Source organism: Cryptomeria japonica, chromosome 3 (genome assembly GCF_030272615.1).
Source record: "Cryptomeria japonica chromosome 3, Sugi_1.0, whole genome shotgun sequence".
NCBI lineage: Eukaryota > Viridiplantae > Streptophyta > Pinopsida > Cupressales > Cupressaceae > Cryptomeria > Cryptomeria japonica.
Window position 1 is genome coordinate 484,653,352 of NC_081407.1, and position 16,844 is coordinate 484,670,195.

Here is a 16,844-nt window from a genome sequence, read left to right on the forward strand (position 1 = left end):
TCTTTTATACAAATACCATCAGAATTCCTTAATATACACCCAATACAATTATATTATATTTATTTATTTATTTATGATGTTTTAATTTTATTATCATTATTTATTATTAAATCATGTTTTAGAAAAGGCACATTGCACATGGGTCCCTCAAATGTTCTTAGTTCAAGTAATTAAATATTGCTTTGAGGAGATATAACTAATATAATAATCTATCAAACTATAATGCTCATACCATTAACAACAAAATCAACAACTTTTAATAAAAGAGAAACATCAATAAATATATTTATTTTATAATTTCATTGTAACATTGAAAATAAAGTTCTAAATATCATCTTCATTATCATTTAGAATATTTTTTTTTATTATTAAAAAACAATAAAAAGTCATATTAATAATTTTTATTTATTTAAAAAATAAAGTATATAGTCATATAGTATAGTTTTGCAGAGTCTTTGGAAAAGCTGACAAGTTGAATGTATTGATCATCATTGTGTAGCAGTGATACTTGATATTTAATAGAAAAAAATAAAAAATAAAAATTAAATAAATAAAAAAAACTCTAAAGTATTCTATAGGTATACCTAGCGTGGTAAAATAAAAGAGCCAAATAAAAGTTCTTACAATAGATCTTATTTGGAAATGGAAATGAATCCTTTTTATTTCATGATACTTGGTGGTTTGTTTATAGGTCTATAAACGATTTATAGTAATATGGGACTACCCCATATTCTTTGGAGAAGACACCTTAAACAAAGAGATACACATATCTTACCTCTATGAGATTTGAATTAGTGACCTCTCTTTCAAGAATACAAATTCTCCATCAATAAACCAAGTATTTGAAATGCATATAAATATATGAAAAAGTAAAGAATTCCAAATTTCCCAATTAAAATTAAACATTACATGGCCATATGCCTAAATGATACATTAAAGAATTATGTTATAATGACATGGCAGCATCTAAGGACGATATCATGTGAGAGATGAGGTACCCAAACAATAGGGCCCTTTCCCTTTTGACATAAAATCTAGGAAGCTTTGTACATTAATGTGTTTTTGGAATTCAAAATTTAGATATTAAGGTCCCTCCATGGGAAAGCAATTCAACTTTGTGTACAATTCCCGCCAGTGCGACCACTAGAGCCCTGTTTGCTCCCTTCAGTTCTCTCCTCTTTCCACACGCGAAAACCCAACTCACTGCTGAACGCGAGCTAAGCAGGGAAACAACACTATCATTCTTCGCTTAGCCGGCAAGGGTTTCAACTTTCAAATCGCAGCCTGCGCATCCAGGTTTCGCTTACATTTTATTGCTGTTTAAATACTGTCCAATGCGCCAAACAATTTTGATGAAGATGGACTCTTCTTTTGTTAAATATTGAATTGCTCTTTGCGATGTCTATCGTCTGTTTGCTTAATCCATTTTCACTAATATTACTAGCAAGTTTTTAGTTCTCTTCGGTATTTTGTTTCTATATTCTAGAGGTTCCAGATTGTAGTTTCCATCAGTTTCACATTTCAGTTTTATGACAGAGTTCAGACATTACATTCTTTTTAGCGTTGCGATTCTAGATTTCTATAACCGCCTCATATTCTCCATTAACTTTCTGATTTCTGTTTTGATTTGAATTTTAAATTTTATGAGATTTAGGATAGCAAATATAGGTCTTTATGTTGGCTCATAACACTTTAAAATTTAAACTATAGCTATGTATCCAAAAATAAACATTACAGGAAGGTCCAGACATGATTAGATTATACCAAGATTGTGGTGATAGAAAATTACAAACCTTGGATTAGCTTTTGACTGAAGCTAAAGACTGCCATGGTTTTCAATTTGAAACTTGCTGACAATATGCAACAGTATCACTACATACAGGCCAAGAATCAATTTGAAGGGCAAGGGATCCTGCCACAATTACCAAAACTATGGTACCAAATGATAGAGGAACCTGACTGCTAAACAACGTGGGAGTAAACCCATCTTATTAGAGATATTCACAAGATGCCACTTGATAATGAAAGTAGATATAGATATTGCAATACATTACCCCTCAGCAACTGTCCATTGATATGCATGAAAGACAGAGATAGAGAGGTGGATCTTTCAAACCTTAAATGTAGCAATGCTACCATGTATAGAACGAGGAAAGAACTAAACATGGTAAAACATTTGAAAATTGTCTCTGGAGTGATTTCAGAAGTTTTAGAAAAAAATGGAATCGCGAAGGATTAGTGGCAATTCTTTGGCAAAGTTGTTGAATCATTTTTATGACTTGAGGAATGTTTTCCCAAGATTCTGGAGTGGGGGAGGTGTTTTAGAGGCACAAAAAAATTATCGGGTTTTGGAGGTTACAACTATAAATAAATAAACAAAAACTAGAAGTCTGTAAATGGCATAAACCTGCTAAGTTTGAAAATAAAATGAAAAAAAATGAAAAAATCATATTAGAGACAAACTGAAAGAAGCTGAAATCAAATAACTTCAATGATTCAAGACATTTATAAACAAACTAGAAGAAGGTGAAATTAAATAATTTCCTTGATCCAATATTGACATAATATAAGCAAACCAGAAGAAGCTGAATTTAAATAGCATCCTTGATCAAGCAATGACTGATGTTGTCACACTACAAAATGTATGATAATTCAAATTGAGATTTAAATGTAAGCACTATAATTTTAATTGTACCAATGAGTAATAATGACGTTTAAAGTGAACTGAAGATTCATTAGCAAGTTATCAACTAAATGGTTGAAGTTTCAAATTGAATAATGAAAATGAAATTGCTAAAATGATAATGCTTATCTGCATTGAGCAAGAAGCTCAATGGTTGAAGTCACAAGTATAAGGAAATCCCCTAAATTCCTTTCAGTATGGAATTGCTAGAGCCATTTGGCTCTTGTGATGGACCTCAACTAATTTTTGTTACACATTTTTGTTCTCATGAATATGCATTGGCTCCTTAGATTCTTAATCTCATTGTGGTGCTACATTCTCCTTTCTTCATTTGTATTCTGATCAATGAGACAGAAGGAACCATGTATAACAACAAGCTTTGCCTCTCTTTCTGATGTAAGGTTCCTCTTAACAGAGTAGGGAAAGCTATCTGTAGATCAATTACTCTTGGTAGCAAAGGAACTGGAAACTTGTGAAAGGAGGCAAACAACTAGTGTTCATAGTAAAGAGGAGCTCCTATAGAGCTTCACTAGTTTACATAGTTTTCTTGCATCTATCTATTTTAGCCAAATTCCTGTAGCCTTGGAGTGATTAAATTTGGTTCCTTGATTATTGCATCAAAGTACACATCATAATTTTTTCGAGGGCCTCTGTCAAGTCCTCCTTCACCTCATTGTCATCAATAGGAACGACTTTGTTAGATTTGTCTGTCAACAATCTGGGATTCATTTTTCATATTACATAAAGAGTACAAATACATCTTAGTTGAGCATCATTGATTAAAAACTATTATGATCGACCAAAACTTGGAAGTCACCAAAATCCTATCCCTTAGTAGCAACAATAAATAGATGACCCATGTCTAGGTCATCGAAGTGTAAAGTATTTGAGATTTATTGCACATGTGATTGTGTGTAAAGGGGTGTATAGCTTCTTCCACACCTGGTGGATGGTGAGTAGAATTTAGTCATGATAAATCTCAAGTGGTCTCTATCAGAAATCACAATTTTAATCTAGCCAAACATGCAATTGGTGCACTATATATCTCTTCAACGTTAGGATTGTTAAAGTTCCCATATTTGATGAGAGTAAAACACGGGTACAAAGTGTATAATGTGTAATATGTAACAAAATTTTTTCAGAATACCACATCCTCCTTCATGTTCGCTTGTTTAGTCTTGGACTCTGCCTACCCATTCCACTTCTATATCATAATCATTAATTGCAAGTGCTCTATAACCCAAGTACACTTTCCAATAAAGCAAAATAGGATTCCAGTCTGCCCTTATTTGGTTTAAGGATTTACTTCCTTTAAATGGACTGAAACACTACCAATAAAGTGTGTTGGTTGGATGTAAATACATTCGTTTGCTTGGTTCTCATCACCACCTCTTTGACTCACTTAGTTTTCCCAATTTCCTTAAATGCATTCTTCATTACATGCACAAAAGGAGTTTATTAAATGTTTGTATTAGTAGCCTCAAACAACTTCCCTGTTACCCTGCACATGTATGGTACATTTGTAACCTATTTCACTGTACTGGCAGGGCCAACCTTCTCAATAGCATTCCATAAAATCCAAAACTGAAATTCAATGCCCTTACACTTTTTAGAACAATCAATAGAAGTAAGGAAATACGAGCCTTATTTACAAATGACTATGACAATAATGAGTGAGCTACAACTGATTTCCATCCAACATTCATGATGGTAGAGTACCTGGATGTCATCCATTTAACTTTTCTCTTCTCCATCAACATGTTAACTTTTAAATTAGTTATTTTTAAATGGTGACTCTCATTTTAGGTTTACTAGGAGGCACAAGAGTTGAATCTATTTTGCATGTATTGGTCAATTCCAGCTTGTAATAAAGAGTGAATAAAATGAAATAGAAAACCATTTTCAAGGAAGGATTTGCCAATGACATCATTTGTATCCTTTTGAGCCTGCACTCTATACATATTTGTAATCAGACTTGAAGTTGAATACGTGGCCTTTCCTTTTTTCTTGGGTTCAATTTTATTTACCTCAGAAGTTGGAACTGTGACAGTTGTAATATAAACATGTCTGGAAATCCGAGAGGAAGGGCCACTAGCATATAATGTCAAATACTTGAAAACTCCCCATTAAACAACCTCGACATTTTAGCTCTCTTATGAAGTGTAAGTGCAAAAAAAAGATTAACCCCCATACATGGGATATATTGAAATTGTGTGTCAATGGTAATGCCACGCTTCAAATTATAGCTGCAAATATAAAATTTCCATTGCTGACTCTGCCTGATTTATTTTAATATTTCTCTTGTTTTTCTCGAAGCATATTTGACCATTATCTTTGATGGGCAAGTAAACACCGAAGCACTCCCATTGAAGCTTTCAGTTAAAGCCCTTAGAACTTTTACCCAGTTTCATTTTCATCATCTCTTTCCTGCATTTTGTTACTCATGAAACTAATTTTGCAGTAGAAAACTGAAATAAAGCAGAAACAAACCCCAAAATAATTTACAAAATGACTACCCAACAATTGCCAAAAAAATTGATTTTGAAGTATCTTGAGCACATTCAAACTAGATAAAAATGCAACTAAAAGAAAACAAAAATGAACTGATAATGCTAATTTTCTTAACACATGCAACCAATGAACAATGAAAATTTCATTGTTAATTGGTTCAGATTTGTTAAAAATCAGGTCATCGTAATTCATAAATTACATGTAATTAAATATAACTGAATTGAAAAAACTATATAGCGACTAATTTACACAAACTTAGTGAAAGAAATGTATATGGCAAAGACTGCAAATGTCAAATGTAGTGATTTCTTGTTGGCTGCAAATCCCTTGTTGATGCATAGTAGCTTCGGTCAGATATAAGGATGATCATTTATATTGCTTATATATATATAAGTATGTATGTATGTATGTCAGTTCACTACGTGAACAGACATACATACACGCATAGTACATACACATTCTTGTGCCTATAAGAATAAATATTTCAAATGCTTTGTAAATCCATCATCCTTGTATTTGATCAAAATACTATACTGATACAAGTATATTAATCTGTGTAATCAGATTCTATTTCATCTTCTCTTGCCATGTTTCGAGCAATGATCATTGACGGCAACATTGTTTTATATATAACAGATCAAGAAATGATCATATTTATTATATCAAACATACCTGGATCGAGTAATGATCAAATGTAATGCACAGCAGATCGGCGGCTTTCATAATATTGTTTTTGATTTTTATGTTAACTAAACCGATTGAGGATCGGGCCTCTTGAAAGCACCCTTTGGCAAGTGTTGTATTGTTTGAGAGAGGGCCATGTCATGAGCGGACATGGCTCCACATTGTGGAGACATGTCCCCTCATGACATGTCTCTGCACATATATATATTTATACATGCTGATATCATAAAGAGAAGACATATGTAATAAAAAAATGCTCTCTCTCCCTTTGATCGGCAATCTCAGACTTGAACAAAAGAAGTACATCAGCGTCTCATCAATACATTATCATTATTAACATTCATATTTGTTAATGATTAAATTCTGAATACATACCCTGAAATCAAAAGAAGAAATCAGTACATTATAATCTGCATATTGTAAGAATTGCATCAGTCTGAAATAAATTTAATTTACTTTAACATGGTATTAGAGCTTTGGTAAAGAAGATCCAAATTAAATTTGAGATATCAGACTATCATCTATTGATATTGCAGTCACATTTCATTCTTCACGATGTCAAATGTGGATATAAGTCCTTCAGGACCGCAACAAATTTTGCATTGGTTCGGGGTGAAGGTATCTACCCCTCGACAGTGTGGCAGAGGAAAGATTTTTTTGGGAAGTTGATGGCAGCGATCAATTATTGCAGGTCACCCTGGCGGCTTCTTTCCTACACAAAAACCTCACCTGCATGAAGATGCGAAGCCAACGATACTTCACAGGGATGTGAAGGCGGCGAACGTGCTGTTGGACGAGGAGCTCAGCCCTCTTGTGGCAGATTTTGGGATGGCTGAGTTCAAGAGGACGGACAAGATGCACTACACCACATGCACCGTGGGCACAATGGGCTACATGGCACCCGAGTATGCGCTCTACGACTACCTTGGCGTCTTTGGCTTTGATATTGTTGTGCTGGAGCTCTTGAAGGGTCGTCGGGCTTTCGACTCAAGCATTAATCGCCTTGAGCACATCCTCGTTTCTGACTGGGTGGTTGACATGAGTCAGAATGGGCGCTCTACGGAAATAATGGACGAGAGGATTTGACATTTCAGTTGCAGGCAGAGTATGGAGAAGGTATTGTTGCTAGCGTTGTAGTGCGCCCACTCGAGAGTTGGGTGTAGGCCTTCAATCGACGAATTGCTGCTTATTCTGGAAGGCATGGAGAGTCCTTCGCCAAACATGATTTGTGCACTATAGACCATGGAGGTGAACCTAGAATCATCATTGAATAACAATTATATATTATTTGTTGTACAATCATGCGTCGCATCTGCATGCAGAATCGTCCCCTCTATCGGGCCGTTCAAATTCGAAGGGCATTCTTAACCTTGCACCATCGAGTCTGCTGATTTGGCTGATGAATACATCTATACATTGTTTCTGGAGCATCCATTTATTTTTTCGGCATAAGACTCATTTGCGGCATGGTTGTGATGCCTATGGAAAGTTACTTCGAGGCTTTGTGTTCCAATCTATGACGGGTATGAGGCCTCACCTGTTGTGCATGGTGGTTCCCGCGAGGTTTAGACATAGTGGTCATCGAGATCATTACCTATAGCTTCTTGTACAGGAGGAGGAAATATACAAATGTGAATGCGAATTGTGGTGAGTGCCTCCCATTCCAAGTTGGATGTCCACGTATGTGGATAGGCGTGTGCCCGTGGTGTTTGCCCAAGCATAGGCCATAGCTCTTAATGCTTGGTTGAGATCTGTTGGAGATATCATTGGTCATCTCTGTGAAGCGTGGTGAGAGGTGCCTAGCGCATTGACAATGATCTAGACGACAATCTTATATCTTAGCCGAGTATCACATATGTTTCTTGGCAAGAGTTTGTGGAATGCACACCATCTCTCAGTAAATGGATATATTTGATGACGTGTTCACAAATGATGCTGATATTCAGCAGACAATACGATTGGATGTATAGGTTGTTAAGGACAAAAAAAACCCTTCTTGCAGATCATATAGTTGGGCTTTGTTGTATTTGAAGGGTTATCATGTTTTACAATTGTATCGTGTTGCACATGCATTGTGGAATCGAGGTTAACGAGAATTAGCTTTGGCTTTGGAAAGCCGCATTAGTGGGGTCTTGCTGTGGATATGCATCCAAGAGATTTTGATGCATGCATAATCATATAACTTAGAAGAAGTATCACTTAATTTCTGTTCACCTGCTTGTATTGGCAAGGGTATTTTACTCGATCATGGAACATGCATAGTCATTGGTGAAATTGCTGTTATTGGAGACAAAGTCTCAATGTTGCAGGATAGATTAAGGAGGTCATAATGTTGATGCAAGTACTTGGAGATTTAGAGGGAGTCTAACAAACCAACAAAGGCAACTTTGGACGAGAAGGTCAGGAGGTTGATACTAGTACTTGAAGCCCTTGCTGAGAGGGATGCTAAGCATCAATAATTTGTGTTATTCGTTATTAATGCATTTTTCTCTGAGACGGAGAAATTTGAGGTGCAATCCCTTGTTAATGCATTCTTCTCTGTGAGAGATAAGCTTGAGGTGCAAGCCCTTGCTAATACATCTTTCTCTGTGATAGAGAAATTTGAGGTGAAAGCCCTTGTTCCACCCTCTGGGAGTAGCCATGGCGGATGTCATGTTGAGAGACTCCATTACAACATCACTTGTGTTTGTTCACCCTTTGGGAGTAGCCATGGTGACCGTCATGATGAGATGACGACATCACGATGAGTGACTTCGTGATGGGCACTTGTGCACTTTGATTCCTTCCACACATGGGAGTAGCCATGGTGGACATCACGTTGAGTGACTCCGTGATGAACTCTTCTCCACAAATGGGAGTAGCCATTGTGGATGTCATGTTGAGAGACTCCATGACATGTGATTAGATATAAGTTTGAGGAACCAGACAATAATCACAAGAGACCACTTTGGGCTAGAAAGATGATATAGGAAGCAGAAATGCATGCAACACCTAAAGGGACATTCAGAGAGAGCAAAAGACCTCGCAAGTTCACATATGATGCATTAATGAGTGAAATCATTAATTCTGAACCTACTGGTGTTACAAAAGCTCTCAAGCATCAAGTTTGGAAGGATGCTATGACAGGAGAGTATCAATCCATTCTGAAAAATGATGTTTGGGACATAGTTCCTAGACCAAAAGAGAAATCTATTGTCTCGTCCAAGTGGCTCTTCAAAATTAAACATGCTGCGGATGGTAGTATAGAGAAACATAAAGCATGTTTTGTTCCCAGAGGATTCTCAGAAGGAAGGTATTGATTATGAAGAGACATTTGCACTTGGTGCCTAGTATACCTCCGTTAGAGCAGTCATAGCTATTGCAACAGCTAAAGGTTGGAAGATCCACCAGATGGATGTGAAAATTGCATTCTTGAATGGGACTATTGAAGTTGAAGTCTATCTAGAACAACCTGAAGGTTTTGTGATTCATGATGCAGCTTCACATGTGTGCAAACTGAAGAAAGCCTTATATGGACTTAAACAGGCTCCCTGAGTTTGGTATGAGAGGATCGACAACTATCTATTGGGTCTAGGATCCTCCAAGAATGATGCAGATCCAAATCTTTACTTTAAAGTAATTAATGGTGATATGTTGATACTAATCCTATATGTTGATGATCTGCTAATTACAGGAGAAGATCACCTTATTGTTCAATGTAAGGACCTGGCATCAAAATTTGATATGAAAGACTTGGGCAGTTTACATTACTTCCTTGGATTGGAAGTCTGGCAGAAACATATAGAGAGTCCTTACCACTATGTGAGAGACATGGTAGAAAGGAATGTGATCCAATTGGAGTATATTAATACAAGCGATCAAACAACAGACATTCTCACCAAGCCTCTCCCCAGAGTGAAAGTTGAACACTTCAGGAAGAAACTTGGTATGGTTGAAATGTAAGTTATTGAGATTGAATCTTAAAATTGTTTATTTGTATTAATATAAATAAAGATGTTTAATGTGTAAACTCTTTTGTCATATGTGTGACTCTTTGACTTGTGGGCCTACCCCGTGTACATTATTGAAAGGTGATGATGATCTTTCAAATAATGAACACTTGTATCTAACATTGTAAGGTGACGACTTTACAATGATTAATTCACTATCATGATGAATATCATGTGACTTGATATTTATGGACATGTCATGATAGTTAGTATCTCTTGGACTTATTGATAGATATCATGAGACTTGATATCAGTTGAATATCATTAGGCTCCTTTATGAGATAATCATGGTGGATATTATGCAACGTAATATCCTTGGAAATGCCATGACTTGTTATGGTAGACATCATGAGACATGATGTCAGTGCACATACCATAACTTGGATTTATATGTGAAGAATGTCATGTGACTTGATGTTCTTGAAACATCCTCTAATATCACGAGTTAGGTGATATTTCCATTGATATATACTTGATTATCTTCCCTAGCTAAGAGGGAGTGTTGATGCATAGTAGCTTCGGTCAGATATAAGGATGATCATTTATATTGATTATATATATAAGTATGTATGTCAGCTCACTGTGAAGTGACATACATACACACATACATTTCTTGTGCCTATAAGAATAATTATTTCAAATGCTTTGTAAAACCATCATCCTTGTATTTGATCGAAATACTATATAGATACAAGCATATTAATTTGTGTAATCAGATTCTATTTCATCTTCTCTTGCCATGTTTTGAGCAATGATCATTGACGACAACATTGTTTTATATATAACAGATCAAGAAATGATCGTATTTATTATATCAAACATACCTGGATCGAGTAATGATCATATTTAATGCACAGCAGATCAGCAACTTTCATAATATCGTTTTTGATTTTTATGTTAACTAAACCGATTGAGGATCAGGCCTCTTGAAAGCACCCTTTGGCAAGTGTTGTATTGTTTGAGAGAGGGCCATGTCATGAGCGGACATGGCTCCACATTGTGGGGACATGTTCCCTCATGACATGTCTCTCCACACACACACACACACACACACACACATATATATATATTTATACATGCCGATATCATAAAGAGAAGACATATATAATAAAAAAATGCTCTCTCTCCCTTTGATCGACAATCTCAGACTTGAAGAAAAGAAGTACATCAACGTCTCATCAATGCATTATCATTATTAACATTCATATTTGTTAAGGATTAAATTCTGAATACATACCCTGAAATCAAAAGAAGAAATCAGTACATTATAATCTGCATATTGTAAGAATTGCATCAGTCTGAAATAAATTTAATTTACTTTAACATCCCTCCTCCATTTCCTCTCTTTTCCTTTCTTTTTTATTTTTCCCAAAACAAATTGAATTTTAGGGTTTGGAGGGTTGTGTTAGGGGCTGCCTATTTTAGGTTTAGGTTTATTTGTTATTTGTTTTTGTTTATTTTTTTAGATTTGACATTTAAAAAAAAATATGGATACTTTTTGACATGTTTAGACATCTCTAGGATAATTGTCATATCTCCATGGGTGTCAAGTGTTTTGTATTTTAGGGGAACAATTAGGAGAGGTTCTGTCCCTTTTCCTCCATCTCCTACATGTGGTGGACTTTTGGGACACAATCAGCTTTTGGTGATGTGTCTGCGTGGCATTGATTTTGACTTTGGAGAAACATTGTTTTCAAAATTGATAGGACAATATAAAAAGCCTAGAGGAATTGACTTTGTTTGTTTATAGAACTATTATTAAATTATTAATTATTCCCGCCCTTGACAAATTTAGCAAACAAAATATACTACAAATTTTGGGTGAAATGACAACTTACAAGCATCAAACTTTTGTTTTGGGGAGAAACTATTTCTTTACAAACTATGGTGGAGGACAATTATGTATATGATTAGTTCAGAAAGTGACTAGGAAGGATTTTGTGGCTTTGAAGTCACAGTATTTTTATACAATGTCAATATCAAACAATGTTATTGTGTACTATAAGCTTTATTTATTAATACAACTTATACATTTCTTGACATTTGTCAACGTTGTTTGTACTCCATGTTGCATGGATGTCTCAGAACCTTGGAATGACACTTTTTATGGTTACACAAGCTTGCTATTTCAACTTCAATGTCACCCTTTGTATTTCCATATGTAATAACCCTTCTTAACAATTTTACATTAAAAAATTCCAGTGGCATTAAACACAATTTTGTTGGCTTATACCAAAACTTGAAAAAATTGTTTTAAAATGACAATTGTTGGCTCCCAGAAAGGTAGAGAGTAAATATCTATCTATAACAAGAAAATATTTATTGCTAAAGGGTAGAGGAGAATCACAAGCTAATACCACGCCAGATCTGAAGTTTACTTCGGAGGAAACCAACGGGAATTTGCAAGAAGTTATTTACTTCGGGAATGTAATTGAAAGAAATGTTAGAGAATCCTTCTTCGATACAGTCAATACGCTTCTCCATTTGCTGGAGATAGATGTTTCTATAATCAGAGAAGTTTATATCATTAGCAATCAATTGTGAATCTCCTTTGACTTGAAGATGCTATATATATTGTGAATCTAGTATGCTTCAAATTGGAAATTAAAAGAAAACCAGATAGTGGAAATGCTTCCTACATTAATTTAAGAGGAGAGAATTGGGAAGAAACTATGATCAAGACAATTAAAGAAAAGAAAAAACCATAGATTGTAGACTCGACGAGTATTCGCCGAGCTTGTGAGTACTTGCCATTTTTTGAACCATGTGAGTGACTTGTAGTTTAACGCATAGGTCTTCGTGAGGTCATCACATGCCGATTTTCACATAAAAGATATAGAGAACTCGCCATGAAATTGCCATACTTGTGCCATTGAGGAGGGAGAAAACATGGGAGGCACGCATGGTAATACGAGAGGGTTTCCGTTGACGTGGGGACACGTTTCAAATGCGATTTCAATGCAATGTATACGGTTGAAGAATTGATGAGTTTCAGACACGTTTTAGAGATGAATCCAAGTTGATGCAACTTTTTCCTTAGACCCTAGCCTCTAAACCATAAGCTAATTTTTTAAGTTTAGGGTTAGTTTTTTTTTCCTTATTTAATAATTTACTAAAATTGGGGTTAGTTTTATTTATTTATTTTTCAATCTATCAGATGCTGTTACCATTAGGTAATTTATTATTTTTGACTAACACTTTCTTCATGGTTTTTTAGATTTTTTTGATACAGTTGTACTCTAATACTTCCTCATGGTCTTTTAGACTAATTTGATACATTTGTAATTGAATTTTGCAAAATAAAAGTGTTTTTATAAGAAATTTAAATACTGTTTAAGTTGTCAAGTATTTGTCAATTTTTTGCCGAGTTTTTGCTAAGTTAAAAAATTTGGGCTTGCTGATTGCTCTTTGAGTTTGAGTATGCAATCTATGGAAATAAGACAATGAAGTAGAATCACATAACGTAAAATTTATCCTGGGAAAACTGTTTTGGGAGAAAACCTATTAGCAAAGGTGTAGGTGTCTTTTTGTATTAATTAGTACAATATTGTTACAATACAATCTCAAAGAACATCCACCCTCATGCATACGCATCAATTGTGGTTGGAGAAACTTTGGCAAGATAGCCTTTCAGAAAAGAGTTGTGAAACAATCTTTAGCCCATTCATCAAATAAATAGAGCAAGTCCAAACGACAAATCGTAAGTGGTTATACAAAACTACAACTCAAGATTCCATGCACTAAACATGGTGGCTAAATGTAGGGCCTGAAATCTAACACCCTTTCCTTGATTGTCAACTTACTAAAAGTAGTATGTAATTCTCATGTTGTAAAATTCATCTTATAGAAAACTACAACTCAAGATTCCATGCACTAAACATGGTGGCTAAATGTAGGACCTGAAATCTAACACCCTTTCCATGATTGTCAACTTACTAAAAGTAGTATGTAATTCTCATGTTATAAAATCCATCATGATCCACCACCAAACTTGGACACTCCTCTTTAAGGCTATTATCTCCATTGAAAGATCGTTATGATGCATCATAAGTTGGTGAAAAATAATAGTTTATTATGTTCTTACATGCTCTTATATGTGTTGTAAAATATCCTACATATTACACATATTACACATCTTTCACATCTTATGATGTTATAGATGCTTTTAGTTTTACACATGCATCATATTATAAATTTAACTTGGCATAAATGCCACCTCAAATCGGATTTTCTTTTCCATGTTGGCACATAAAATATATACAAATTAAATAAACATCTAAACATTAGCATCACAAAATGTATAACACCTATACCAACAGTCTCCCACATGTTGTATGTAAAGAATCTTTCCTGAACCAATCTATTTCAGACTGACAATGAGAAATTATGTAACCAATTTAAATGTGATACAACCGATTCAGAAACTTAACCCAAGTTAATTTCACAGGCAATTATTCCTCACTATTCAGACTTCAAACAATCAATACACTCTAGATGTGGTAATAATTAAATATTTCAATTATTCCCATTGATGTACAATAATTCTTATCTGATTTGTCCAAAACTATTATCCAAGTCTATTCGAAGAAAATACTGCTCAGAAAATTGAACTCGACTGGAATTTATATACTCAATACTTGAAGCAATGGAAAATTTAAATTAGACGCAAAGTTTCAGAATAACAGAGTAAGGGATCGTTATTGCACCTGTAGGCATGTCAACGGTTTATATGTAATATGCTTTTCTGTTACACAACTTTCCCGATACCATTTCATTCAGTTCCATACAATCTTGAGTAAGACCATTCGTCTGTGCCTGGAAACAGCAGAGGATGATACACACAAAAACAAGTAATATTGATCCCAATCGAATGTGAACTTGCTATCCGATTGTTCCAACAGAGTTTTCAGAACATTTCCCGTGTGGTCTCATAGAATCTTGATGATATAGTGAAATAATGAAGGGATGTCGTCGCCGTTTTGTGGAGTCTTCAAACATGAATTTCTGTTGCCATCTCATCCATTGTGGCAACTCCAATACAACAAAGTGGTTACTGGCAAAGCCTTCGGTTTATTATTCCTTCGGTTTATTTTTCCCATATACGACAATCTTCACGTCTTAGTTTGTATTCGGCTTTGAGAACATTTCAATTGGATATTATACTTCCATGCCTCTGCGATTGCATTCTATGAAACAATTAATCCAATAGGACAGTATGAACTGTCGAAAGGAAAATAATTCAAATTTCTTTCTTACAAATCACTTACTTTCAATTTCCAAAAAAAAACCCATAATCCTCGTTCAAATAGGCGCAAATACGGGTATGATTCTCGTAAAGAAACTTACGCCACCGAAAAACTTATTAGTATAAGTTTTAATTATTTATTAATTAATTTATATTAGTTATGTGAAAATTCTAATACAAAGTAATTAATTCAATATTAATAAATTATTAATTAATTTATATTAGTTGATGGATTCTAATATAAAATAATTAATATTCTAGTCTTACTTTCGACTAGGAATGTATTAAAATATTAGGGGACATTACATTGTATACCTTGACAGAGCAAAAGGGAAACATCAACAATTTGTGAACTATTTGTAAGGGCCATGAGATCTGTAGGCTTGTTGAATCATCTAAACTTTTTAAATAAATAAATACCCAAACATTAGAATCGCAAGGTGTGTGACACATATCACAATATATTTCCACTTGTATACCTTGCAAGGGCAAAACAAAAACATCAAGAATTTGTGAATTGTCTGCTAAGGGCTATGAAACCCATAGGGTTGTTGCACTAGCTAAACTTCTTTGTGCTCACATGCTTTGTCAATGCATTAACAACTTTCATAAAATTGTTAACCTTCTCTAGCACAAATCTCCCATACTTCACCATGTCACAAACAAGATGACATCGAACATCAGTGTGCTTCGTTCATGGATGCAAAACTGGGCTCTTTACCAAGTTGATGGCTTTTTGATTATCATATCTAATCTACAATGCTCCTTAATTCAGCCCACCATCCAAACACAACCTTTGAAGCTAAATTGCCTCTTTATAGTCATGAGTAGCTATCATGTATTTTGCTTATGTAGTGGATAAAGTTGCTACAACCTACTGCATGCTCTTCCAACTAATTGTGCCATTGAATAGGCTAAAAACATAGCCATTGGTTGACCTTGTGCTGTTCATATTTCTTGCTCAATTTGAGTCCACAAACCCTTGAATTTACAAGTCTTCTAAAGTATTGCCATGGGTATCATTAGCATTGCTACAAGCTTTCTCAAGATGTCTCAAAATGCTTTTGTGATATGCTGATAATGGATAGAGCACTTTGTAGCACCCTACAAATATCTAAAGACTTGCTTCAGTATCGCCTAGTGATCTCTACTAGGATCAACCATAAACTGGTCTACGATTTCAATGTTTAGTTTGTTGTAGACCATAGCATATATGAGGTTCGCAACTATATTAGCTTAAGGAGCATAGCTCATGCCCTCCATCTCACCAAGTGAGACAAACATTTCTCAACTGATAACTTTGTTTTCACAAAAATAGGAATGCTCATTGGTTTGTAATTTGAAATGTTCAAAACATCACAAGATAGGGTCAACGTATTCCTTTTGGCTCAACCAATGTTTTTTGTTAACTCTTTATCAACATAGCAGTCTCCAAATCCTTCATTTGAAATTGTGAAGAAAATTGAGAATTCAAGTCCCTAATCATACACATATTGTTATTGAATATCAACATATGATCAAGATACAAAGTTATAACAATAAAATGATCAACATCTTATGTATAATAGGCACAATGATTATATTTGGACCTCACAAATCTTAATATCGCATATAAGAATTAAACTTCTAGTATTACATTCTAGGTGATTTCTTAAGACAAAAAGGGATTTCTTCAATTCACAAACCAATGATTCCTTATCGTTTACCATGTATTGCTTAGGTTGTGTCATGC

General features: G+C 34.7%; 2 protein-coding genes across 3 annotated transcripts in view; both read left to right on the forward strand.

Annotated features, from left to right (window-relative positions):
* The first annotated feature begins 1,035 nt into the window (after positions 1-1,035).
* Positions 1,036-16,844, forward strand: part of LOC131045163 (ATP-dependent DNA helicase Q-like 4A) — a 71,956-nt gene continuing 56,147 nt past the window's right edge. The window contains exon 1 of one of the 2 annotated variants that reach the window (XM_057978704.2): positions 1,036-1,296. The gene's annotated coding sequence lies outside the window, so the exon portion shown is untranslated. The remainder of the gene's footprint in view (positions 1,297-16,844) is intronic. The other variant, XM_057978694.2, reaches the window with a different exon arrangement.
* LOC131045784 (cysteine-rich receptor-like protein kinase 43) lies at positions 5,462-6,964 on the forward strand. The gene is made up of 3 exons (XM_057979390.1): positions 5,462-5,543; positions 5,759-5,875; positions 6,570-6,964. The coding sequence occupies exons 1-3, from the start codon at positions 5,462-5,464 to the stop codon at positions 6,962-6,964; spliced, it is 594 nt and encodes a 197-aa protein (XP_057835373.1).

What these genes read in the sequence shown, in the direction of transcription:
- LOC131045784 (XM_057979390.1), top strand. Translation starts at nt 5,462, where the DNA reads ATGTATATGGCAAAGACTGCAAATGTCAAATGTAGTGATTTCTTGTTG. An exon ending in GTTGATGCATAGTAGCTTCG is followed by an intron (nt 5,544 to 5,758) that starts GTCAGATATAAG and finishes CTGTGTAATCAG; the next exon opens with ATTCTATTTCATCTTCTCTT. An exon ending in ATCAAACATACCTGGATCGA is followed by an intron (nt 5,876 to 6,569) that starts GTAATGATCAAA and finishes CAATTATTGCAG; the next exon opens with GTCACCCTGGCGGCTTCTTT.